The 12,342-nt window shown below is 36.4% G+C and overlaps 1 protein-coding gene across 27 annotated transcripts in view; it reads left to right on the forward strand.

The window, feature by feature from the left end:
- RIMS2 (regulating synaptic membrane exocytosis 2) overlaps positions 1–12,342 on the forward strand; it is a 466,103-nt gene that overhangs the window by 285,568 nt on the left and 168,193 nt on the right. For 25 of the 27 annotated variants that reach the window (XM_061995371.1, XM_061995382.1, XM_061995378.1 and 22 more), the window contains one exon: positions 10,383–10,451. In XM_061995371.1, the coding sequence (XP_061851355.1) occupies positions 10,383–10,451 (69 nt within the window). Of the gene's footprint in view, positions 1–1,478; positions 1,506–10,382; positions 10,452–12,342 lie in introns of all 27 variants that reach the window. The other 2 variants (XM_061995367.1, XM_061995366.1) reach the window with 1 other exon arrangement.

Below are 12,342 nucleotides of genomic sequence, written 5' to 3' on the forward strand. Positions count from 1 at the left end.
TCCATCTTTTTAGTTATAGAAATACTTCCTAGTCTGTATTAATGTTTGATTTGGCTTATTTTTTGTTTGGTTTTTTTTTGGATGACAGTCTTAAATCTTTAGTGGTATTCTGGTGCTGCTGAAGTAAACTAAAAAACTTCCTCATGCTCCATTTTTCATGATTTTATAGCCAGAGAAGAGTCAATTTTTCTTGAGATTCATAACTGGAAGAGAATACAGCTGTTAGAGAAGTTATGCTCCTTCTAAAAGTTTGCAAATGATACTGGAAAAAAGTCTATTATTTAATTTTAAATTATATAGCCTAATGGAATTCTAGAGCTGAACCTTAAAAATGAATTACATTTATCAAGAAGCCCAAATTGAAAATATAGTTAAGAATTGTAAGTAGTAGATGATTTAGTGATATGGTCTACATATTAAAGTTGTTAGTACCTGGATGTCAGAAAAAATGTGACTTGCCAGAAGGCACCTAGTCATCCAGTGAATTCTTAACAGCACCAGTTGGCAAGAAATTGAAATTGTCATTTTTCCTATAACACTGTCATATCTTGTCATCTGAGTGCATCATTTACTCATGGACTGTCACTCTTTAGTGTTTAAGATGGTGTCTGTGAGTGGTTCAACTGTAAGAAATAAAAATATTCATAATGTCTTGCTAATGGCAAGACACTGTTCATGTTATTCTGACTTTCTGATTTCTTCATATTACCTTATGGAGGTCACATTAACAAAATGTGCAAACACAAAGTAACAATTCTTGTCTCTATAATTGTCCAGATATTTGCTTACTATTATATTATCAAGTTTAGAAAAACTGGTATGGTTTTATGCAAAGCTAAAATACATAAACCAGATAGACTTAAGGAATGCAAACAATAAATCAGATATTGCAGTTATTTAATCATATTGTTCTTAATCGGGATTCTAAAATTCACTAGTAATGATATTTAGATAAGGTATTCATGTATGTACATATTTACTCAATCAGGTCCTAGCTGGAAACAGAAGATTGACAGGCATATCTTATGAATCTGTTAAATTTAAAGTAGAATTTATAGCTATATCTCAGGAAAGTTCTCCTAATAACTTCCTGATGAGTTTCCAATAACAGTATGCAGTAACTCTAAGGGCAGCAACTTCTATGCCTGATTGAACATCCATTTCACTCTTAAAAACTTACACTTATTTATACTAAATGTACAGTTATATTTCAGAACTGAAAGTTACTGTACTAGCTCTACCAGTCCTCTGTGACTACTGAAAAATAATGTTGATCCAGAAGTGATTAGCATTTTTGTGGTTTAATTTCTCCTAGTTGCTTGAATTTTATTGTTCTGAATGAATGTGGCCTACAATATCAAAACTGTCAGTCTCCAGCAACAATTATAACAAAGTTTAAGGTTCTTACCATCCCTGTTACATGTATTAAGTCATGTATTTTTCCCTGACACTACTTCATTTCAATGTTTGTTTTCCAGATAAAGGCTTATATTCATATAATTCAGGTAAATTTTCAGCATGCCAGAAATGCTTTTTGGCTTCCATATACATGCACAACTTAATTTGATATCTTATCAGTGTGCTTTTGCTACTTATTGTGCGGGTGCTAAATTGCTTAAATGTTCCTTGGCTTTTCTTGTCTGCTTTTTTTGTCATAGGTCTTTTCTTGGCTTTCTTTCTCTATTCTTAACATATTGGTATTGATATTGGAGCAATATTGCAACACCAGATTTGCCTTGCCTGCCTTTATTTTAGGTAGAGCTTTGGTAGGTAAGCTGTAGTGAGCTTTAAGTATACTAGGAAAATGCTATTTTGCTTAAGCTATGTTAAAAGGAACACACTTGTATTTCAGCTGTTTGAGAACTAATGTAAGTATTTTTAGAATACAGACATGGGGTAAGTGAATTACCGGTAAAATTGGTATTTATATGGATATATTTTTACAGTCTCATATTGATTTAAATCCCGTTATGAATCCAGTTGCTGTATCTGAGAAGTTTGCCTTAGTTAAATATAAATAAATTAATAACAGACCACTTCTATCTGCTTGAATTTTGTAGTGCATTTCATGTGGGACTTTTGGCAGTTCCTGCAGTTTCAATTATGGGAATCAATTTGAAAATTGATTCATCTAATTATTTTGCAGTTATGTTTAAGAAATAAAACATACATTGTTAAAAAACCAAATCCAACATCATGATGTAAAGAAACAACTTCCCCCCAGTATGTGTCTTAAAAGTATTTAATAAAATGCAGCTTTCATTATCATAGAACCATAGAATGGTAGGGGTTGGAAGAGACCTCCAGAGATCATCTAGTCCAACTCCCATGACGAAGCAGGTTCACCTAGATCAGGTCGCATAGGAACATGTGCAGGAGGGTCTTCAGCCCTCCAAGGAAGGAGACTCCACAACCGCTCTGGACATTATATTTCTCTTTAGTCTCCAATCTTTTAGTTTCCCAACTTTCTATTATTCCGTTTGTTCCTGAAATAATGCCACATTCTTATGTTTTATGATCTCGTTACATGGGAAGAGACCACGTTTACTGTGGTGACTGTAAACTTGTGCATGTGTGGATTAGACACAAATTTTAGCTTGGTAATGGTTTCGGTGGTGGTTTGGTTTTTTTTTTTTTTTTTCATTAAGGAGTTCTTTGTATCTCTCTCTTCCATCCAGAAACTGTTTTCTAAGATCTGTAGGAACTTAATGAAATTTAGTATTTAAATCCCTCTGTCAATGGAGATGAAATTGGTCAAAAACTTAAAAAAAACCACCCCCTATTATGTGCAGAAGGATAAAGTGACAAAATGACATTGAGTCAGCAGGACTGCATAAGAAATTAGCTCACACTAAATCCCCTCAGGCACAGATGGGATGAATATGGGAGAGCAAATTCTTAAGACAGTTGTTGTGAGATTGATTTTAGAGTTGCTTATATGTCAACTTTAAACATGGAACAATTACAAAGAATGCTAAATTACTTTAAGTGGTTGTGAAGGCCTTCTGTGAGCTACAAGGAAGAAGCTCATAAGCATGCTTCACTAGCCTTTGCTCCCTTAGGGAGTACACAAAACCTTATAAAATCTTTCTGCATTATAAGGGGCAAGATTCCCAGCTTGATAGCTCTGTCTTTTTTCCTTTTCATTTCTATTTTCCCACCAGAAAAATGGAAGTTTCCTGAACCATATATTTGGTGCTTCTTTCTATATTTACGATGAATCGCCTTAATTTTATTTCACTTCCTATCCCCTGTCCTAGTCTGTTCTGATAGTTATAGTGATTGATCATGTGGGCTTTAGTACAGCTTTGAACTTATATTGGTGTTCTCTTGAGGCCTATAACAGAAATACCAATGAGCAATCTATGAGGCACAAAAGGTATTATATCTCGAATTTTTTACCATTTATATTAATAAGAGAGTGGAGCACAGCACTGAGCCAACATCAATTGTCATGCAGAAGTCAAATCTTTCAGGAGTCTCCACAGATTTTGGTTGCTTTGCAAGAAAATATTTCCAATTGTATATTGTTTTATTCACTTGGAAGAGTTCCAGTTATTTAGAAAATTGTTATGGAGAAAAATGAGGTTCTGTGATAGAGTAGAATAGAATAAAATAGAATAGTTCAGTTGGAAGGGACCTACAATGATTATTTAGTCCAACTGCCTGACCACTTCAGGGCTGAACAAAAGTTTAAAGCATGTTATTAAATGATCCAAATGTCTCTTAAACACTGACAGGCATGGGACATCCAAAGCAGATGCTGTAAAAATTTCTTTGATGATTTCCATATTATTTTTATTCAGAAGTTGTTAACTTTCCATGGCCACCAACACTGCTGCCTGTGAAAAGTTAACAAAAAAATAAGTATATGATTCATAAGATGGAGTAAACACCTTACACTTTTCTTTGTAGTATTACTAGCCATAAAGATAGAACTTGGAAAGGTTTTTACAGTAAGAAACTACTATATTTTATTTTTCTTTCCTGCATAATAGAAAGTAAAAATGTAAACAATAAAAATAGTAAAATAGCAAAAAGTTAAATAGAAAGTACTTAAAACATGTAAATTGACAATAATGGGCCTAGTGGTTTTTACGTGGAGGGAGGACGTTTCCAAACCCTACAATCAAAGCAACAGTGTAAGTACCATAAACTAGTGTTTACACGCTCTTGCAGAGCTGTTTTGCTGGATGAGATGGTAAGCATGTACAGCAGCAGTGGGGAAGAAGTAGGTAAGTGTTAGACGGAAAGAGGATGCTGAGGGTCATCAAGTTCTGCTTGGGAGTTTCTCCACTGTCCCCAAGATAATCAGTCCCTGGAAAGCTTTATTGGTAGTTCAGGGTTATTAAATGAAAATCTGCTAAAATGAATAGGAATACATCTTTTAATTTCTCTGAGATTGGGGTTATGCTGAATTAAGGTGTTTTTTAGGTGGCTTACACTAGCTAATCATGCAGCATGGGGTCTATTTTGCCTTCAATCTGTAACTTTAATAATCATTAATCCTGGCAGAAGGCATTAAAAAATCTGTATTTACCATCTGTTACCACACAGTTATCAGTCAAAATGGTAATAATATCTGTAAGAGTGTTTCAATAATAATCTATATTCTAGTGCAATGCCAGTGAGGCTTAATTAATGCCATTCCTCATATTTAAAAGCCATCAAAGAAAAAGTTAATTCAATGCAAACCATTGGCACTAATGCATTTATTTGATACACCTGGTGTCCAGGTTGTTACATGCTTAAACTTTTTACTGAATTTTGAATTTATATTGGAATGGATTTAATCTTCTTGCTCTTGAAATAAGTGCCATATTTTATAACATATTTATCAAATATTTTAAGATATCAATTAAAATGCTAAGCAACAGTTTCATTAGCAATATTGATTCGGAATAATTTGTGAGAGGCTTCATTGTCACATTTCCCAGATAAACTATGAATTGTCCTTTCTCTGTTTTCTGATCAGTGGTTCAAATTCCTTCGATAATGGAGTTGTATTTTGAAAAGACATGTCTATGGTGGGACTGAATCCTAAGTCTTTAAATTTACATTGTCAATAGGTTAAGAAAAGTGCCACCTAAAGTCAATATATAGGAGATGAAATAACTCTTGCAAAAAATTATAAGAAACATTAGACTGTCAGTAATTATAGTGGTATTTTGAATACTCAATTCAAGAACTGATTTTGATCTATGAACTTTCTAGTTTGTTCCATTTCTGAAGATAACGGAAGACATTTTTAATAATCTGATTCCTTTGCAGGTTACATGTTCTAGGCAGTACTTCTTGACCTTACATATTTAATCAAAATATTTTCCTTCCATTTTCCTTCCTGAAAACACTGATTTCCAAGGATAAAAACAAGAAATTAGTTCAGACTTAAATATCTTCCGACTTCTTAAAAGACATTCAAATTTATATTTTTAAGTAAATGTGAAATATTACTTGAAAACTTTGGCCAGTGAGGTTCTACAGTGGTCAATTCTAGGACCAGTCTTATTCAAAATCTTCATCAATGACCTGGATGAGGGGATAGAGTGTACCCTCAACAAGTTCCCTAATGACACCAAACTGGGATCTTAGGATTCTGTGAATCACTGGAAAGCTGTGCTGCCATTCAGTAAGATCTCAACTGGCTTCAGAGGGGCAGAGAGGAACCTCCTGAGGTTCAACAAGGACAAGTGCAGAGTCCTGCATCTCAGGAGGAGCAACCCCATGAACCATTACAAACCTGGGGGTTGATCTGCTGGAGAGCAGCTCTGCGGAGAGACACCTGGGAGTCCTGGTTGATAATAAACTAACCATGAGCCAGCAATGTGCCCTCATGGCCAAGACGGCCAATGGCATTCTGGGATGTATCAAGAAGAGTGTGGCCAGGGGGCCAAGGGAGGGTCTCCTTCCCATCTATACTGTACCCTGCTGAGGCAAGATCTGGAGTCCCGTGTCCAGTCCTGGGCTTCTCAGCTCATGAGAGACAGGGAACATCTAGATAGAATCCAGTGGAGGGCCACCAAGATGATAATGGGATGGAACATCTTTCTTAGGAGGAAAGGCTTGGAGGATATGGGACTGTTCAGCCTGGAGAAGAGGAGACTGAGGGGTGATCTCATAAATATTTACAAATATGTAAAGGGCATGTGTCAGGAGGATGGAGCCAGGTTGTTCTCAGTGATGTCCAGTGATAGGACAAGAGGCAACGGGTACAAGCTGGAACATAAGAGATTACAAAGAAATATAAGGAAGAATTTCTTCACTGTGAGGATGAGGGAGCACTGGAACAGGCTGCCCAGACGGGTTGTGGAGTCTCCTTCTCTGGAGACATTCCAAATGCAGCTGGAGAAGTTCCTGTGTGACCTACTCTAAGTGGTCCTGATCTGGCAGGGGATTTGGACTAGATGATTTTTTGAGGTCTCTTTCAACCCTTAAGATTAGATCTTGGAAGATGATTTAGATTTCAGTTATTAAGAGATTCTGGAAAAGGTGAACGTGATTTGAGAGGACAGAGAGAGAGATCCCTATCTTTTATAACTGTGGTCTGTTGAAGCATCTTAGTCTCTCTTTTCTGACAGATGCATCCTGTGATTACTACAACATATAATTTTAGGTGTGCAAATGGGAAGTCTAGAGCCGACTGTGGCAACAGCTGGCTATTTTCATCCTCAAAGGTGCAAATCTTTTCTCCAGAATACAATATTCTAAAATTATGTTAAAGCAGATATACTTAGCTGGAAATATAAACATAAATAAAAAGCAGCCTCAGTTGTAATTAATTAGATTCATTCAGAAGGATGAATTAGATGATGAGTAAATGACTGTCATTCAAATCATAGTTGATTCAGCCCTCTTGCATCTTCCATGATACAAACCTTTCCAAGCATCCATGTAATGAGCATCAGCAAACTCTTCAGTTACTCTTCTCATTCTGTTATCGTCTGTCTCTGATAGAGCCTGAGTTGATGTTACTGCCATTTCTGCAGTAGAAGTCACAGTACCCTGCCAGACCAGTACCAGGGTTACCAGAGGCCAGAATCACACTGCTCTGCTCTTCCTTTGGGGTCTTCTGCCTTTTAGATCCCTGTCAAATTCTAGTCAGACTAGTGGGACTCTCCTAAGCAGGAGAATGGTGGTGAATGGAGTTAGGTCCAGTTAGTGTCTAATCACCAACGGCATTCCACAGAGAGTAGTGTTGGGGCATGTTGTGTGTGACATCTTTATCCTCAGTGAGGGGGTTGAGTGCACCCTCAGTAAGTTTGCAGATGACACGAAGCTGGGTGGGAACATATATCAGCTTGAGGGCAGGGAGGCTCTTCAAAGGAACTTGGACAGGCTGGAGTGATGGGCTGAGGCCAAGCCTATGAGGTTCAACAAGGCCACGTGCTGGGTCCTGCACTTGGGCAACAACAACCCCAGGCAACCCTACAGGCTTGGGCCATAGTGGCTGGAAAGCTGTCCCAAGAAAAAGGATCTGTGGGTGTTAATCAACAGCCAGCTAAATATGAGCCAGCAGTGTGCCCAGGTGGCCAAGAAGGCCAATGGCATGCTGGCTTGTATCAGAAATAGTGTAGCCAGCAGAACCAGGGAAGTGATTGTCCCCCTGTACTCGACCCTGGTGAGGCCACACATCAAATACTGTGTTCTGTTTTGGACTCCTCACTACAAGAAAAACATTGAGATCCTGGAGCATGTCCAGAGACAGGCAGCAAAGCTGGTGAAGGGTCTGGAGCACAAGTCTTATAAGGAGTGGCTGAGGGAATTGAGGTTGTTTAGCCTGGATAAGAGGAGGCTGAGGGGAGACATGGTCACTCTCTGCAACTATCTGAATGACAGTACCAAGGTGGGAATCAGTCTCTTCTCCCATGTAACAAGTGATGGGAGAAGAGGAAATGGCATCAAGTAGTGCCAGGAGAGGTTTAGATTGGAAATTAGGTGAGAGGATTGTTAGGCACTGTCACAGGTTGTCCAGGGAGGTGGTGGAGTTACTATCCCTGGAGATATTTAACAGATGTGTAGATGAGGTGCTTAGGGACAGGTTTAGTGGTAGGCTTGGTAATGTTAGATTAGTAGTTGTACTCTATTGTCTTTAAGATATTTTCCAACCAAAACGTTTCTATGATGAGTATTGTTCTTCTTGTTTAATCACCTGGTTTTGAGTAAGTGGATAAGGAGAAATTTGTTCTTGCTCATTGTCATGTACATTACTACCTTTGTAGAAGGCAGAAGGAATAGCATTACAGGTGAAATTGATGATCTTTGGAAAGTAAGAGAGATTTTAATTGGACTCCTGTGAGATTATAAGAAAATAATCAGGTTGATTATTTTATTTGTCAAACTTGATTGCTTTTAGAAATCCTGATTCTCAGAAAGCTGATTAGGAGGCTGAAAACCATTCCTTCACTCCTGCCTTTATCTTTTAGGTTTTCGTGATGGCTGTGATCACTTTATTGCTATTTCTGCTTTTAGAAAAAGACTTCTTGTTATTTCTTTAATTCAAAGACACCTTTCCTCTTCCTCATTTTGGCATAGCTATTTCTAAACTTTTATAATAAATTGAACTAATAATTCTACCATGTACTAATTGGAGAGTGTAGGAAATGAAAGGATGGCTTTTCTTGTACTTATTTTAATTTCCTGTTTATCAGGTGATTATTAAAAGAACATTTTTTTATCCTAAAAGAAATAGTCTGCCATCTAGTTTATAAATTCATACATCCACATCTTGATTGCTGTAAACACTTCTGACTTCTCATAAAAGGCACAGAAGAACTGGAAAACACAAACAAATAAGAGCAGAAACAATCAGAAATACAATCAGGATGGTTTGCATATGCAAAGGAACTAAACACTGATATTTCAACTTTAAGATGACTGAAGGAGAATACAGAATATGGGTCTGTGTTTCTCAATAAAAAAGCTTGGAGGACATTGTTTGAAATAAGGTAATAAAAACAGAGGGAAGCCTATATCACACAAAGTAAAAATAAATTGCTGAACTTACTGGCATAGCATATTATATGGTGCTGTGACTCCAAGAAAGTGTACGAATTTGTGGAAAATGGGTTGATAAATGACTTAGGGTCAACAGGATGGCTTAAAATAAGGCTCAGTTGCCAGGACCCCTGCCTGCTGAAAACTAGAAGAGTGCAACACAGAGAACTTTTTCCATATGAATCTTGTAACCTACTCTTTCCACTAAAGAAGCTTCCCCTGTCCTCTGGTGAGTAGGCAGATATTAGATAGACTGACAAATGAGAGCAGATCTTATGGTTAAAATCATTTTGAAAATTCTTTAAATTGAAAACTTTTAATTTTTGTCAGAAATCCTCTTAGCACTTGTCCCAGTTTTCTGCTGGGAAAAGAGAGTATAGATCCTGTACCAGTCACCCAGGTAGAACATTAATCGTGCGTTGTCCTAGGCTTTTTTAGATTTACTCCTGTTTTTTACTAGTATTTTTGTGGGTGTGTTTTTTTAAATAAATTATTCAATGGCAGGAGTAAAACAATGTTGCATACACTTGAAGATTTGATGACAATTAAAATAAAGCTTCTGTCTTCTAGTTACTTATTTTTAGGTGGCTGGATAATTAGAACAGACACCATCTTGCGGAAGGACAGGGATTTTCACATTTAAAACAAGTAAATGAATAATTATCATTCACATACCAGTGCTTAATTGTGACGTCAGCAATCAAATGGAGTTTAAAAGATGCCACAGAAGACATAAGTAAAATTAGGTTAAACACAAACTGACATATGTATTTGTCCTACATGACCTATGTTTTGTGTCTAATTGTGAATGTGGAATCCGCTTTTGCCAAGTAAGCTCTAGCTCTTTTGACAGGTGTACTCTTTTAGAGCATTTAATAGTTTCTTTCCTCTAAAATATCAGAGAGAGATTTTGTTTTCAGGACACATATGTAAGAAGCTGCTTGTTCTCCTGATAATGCTTAGTAATACCCTAAAGAAAATACTACATCCATTTAATACTGTCCGTATTATTAACTTTTCTGGCATTTAAAGGCTTTTGTACCTTGTATATGAAAATTTGGAATATGAATAGTGTAATATCAGTTCCTATATGGAATTAATATATATAGATACGAATCATATGAATATATTTAATAAAAACAGTGTTGTGATGGGGTATTTCAGCATTTCACTCAATAGTACATTAAACCTTTAGCAGAAAATCTTTGGTACACTACTACATTTGTAATAACATGCCATTAATGATTTCTCTTATGAGCTTATATTAATGCTCCATTGTCTAGTATGAAATCCTTACATTTATTTATTATTGGCTGAGGATAGTTTTAACTTACAGGAAGAGAAATGTCACATTTCTGATTTCTGGTTGGTTTTTTTTTTTTTGACAGGGTCCAAAAGAATCAGCGACAGTGAAGTCTCTGATTATGACTGTGATGATGGAATTGGTGTTGTTTCAGGTATTACTATCTAAATTTATTCCACATTAAGTGAAAATATTTCTTAGTAATAATTTATTATTACTAATTTTATTTTTTTTTCTGGTAAAAAGTAAGTGGGACTTAAATGTGTATTTTTCCAACAGATACAAAATGAGTATTATGGGTAATGCATGATTAATCATAGAAATTCCTCACAGTGGAAAAAAAAAATCAGTGTCAATTTCCTGTTGCTTTTATAAATTATAAAAATGGCACAAAAGTATTTACTTGTTTTTTTTTCTTTTTTAAATAGACACTTGAATTTAACATATTGTTTAAAACTTTATGGTGAAGACACTGCCAAAGGTCCAAAACCTGAACACTTAAGGCAGGACAGGAGACATCTTCACAGATAATCTGTTTTACTAAGAAGTGTTGGAATTGGGGGTTTAATGAGTATTTGAGATAAAAGTTGTCATGTGAAAAAGCATTGCTCCTTCTCTTCCAAGAGAAAAGATAATAATATAATCATAGCCAAACCCAGTAAAAATAGAGTATCATGTTGCATACTGCAACAGAGAGTATATTTAGGATACAGCCGTGCCACCTTTAAACCAGTATTGATGGCTATGGGTACCAGCACAGAGTAGGCTGCACAGCATATTGTTTACTCTGTTAGCCTGCTGCTTTAATGAGATTTTAACCCATTCAAAATGGGCTATGTTAGTCTCTGGTTCCCCTGGGTCATCTCTAGCTAAGTGCACATATATATAGTAATTTCTGTATCTCAGCACAGTGGAGTGGCATGTGCTGCCTGAAGGAAGGGTATGTAGGTAACAGGAGTCAGAGGAATACAGCAGGGCCTGGGGTTTGGGGGAAAAAAAAAAGATAGAATGGGCAATCATGGATATTGCAAGATGGTATGAAGACAAGTATTGATAAATCCACATATATAGTGAACTACCTAATTACTTGTCCTGTCTTAAAAACTGTTACCATTCTGAGCTCAGATGCCTGTGTTGTCCACATAGTCATCCCTGTATTTCCAGGTGTTTCACGGTTCTCTCTCAGGCTCAGGTTAATTTTTCACTCTGCTGTGTTGCTACTCCCTTGCCATTGTGCTTGCTGGGAAAAGTGGATAATGGATTTATTTTAATTAAGCAACATGTAAATTTCAGCAAGAAACCCTTTTTTGAACTAGCATGATATTATGCAGACTTTGCAATACAATCATGGCAAGTCATACTGTTAGCATGTTTTCTGGCTGGGGTTCATTGAAGCTGTCTTACTAGAATATCTAGAAAGCAGACAGATTTAAGCACAAGTTGTCCCTGTTCATTTCACAGTAAAACTTATCCTCTCCCATTGGAGAGCATTTTTGTATTCCCACACTCCTCTTTACTTTAGTATAGTCAGAAGACAGAAAGGATATATAGCTGATCTGATATGCAGTACTGTAACCAGAGAGGCACTGATCTTCAAAAGTTCCTTGTTTCTACTTGCTGTCTTAGATTGGTTAGCTTTCTATGTATGCTTAGTAGTCACTAAGGCTTTCAGATTGTTTCAGATTTGTTACCTGTGAAAGGGTAGGACTTTCGTATTCCTGTTGGTCGGTTAAATTAGAAATGTATCAACCTAACTTTAGAGTTTAATAATAAAGGTTGGTAAAAAGGGGGGGTTGCTAAATGGATGTCTTAAGTGCCTATTATGATGCCATTTTGAAACTGAAATCTTTGAATTGTCCTGGAAAATGACACTGAGTTTTGCAGGTTTTACCAGACAATTGAATATCAGTGGTATGCTTGAGAAAAACCTGGATTTAATATTTTATTATTTCATAAGCTCTCCTTTTGACAACTTGTAAAATCATGGTCTTTACAGTTTAATGAATGCATTTACTTCTCTTACCTGAGTTTTTGATATACCTTTA

This window comes from Colius striatus, chromosome 4 (genome assembly GCF_028858725.1).
Source record: "Colius striatus isolate bColStr4 chromosome 4, bColStr4.1.hap1, whole genome shotgun sequence".
Taxonomy (NCBI): domain Eukaryota; kingdom Metazoa; phylum Chordata; class Aves; order Coliiformes; family Coliidae; genus Colius; species Colius striatus.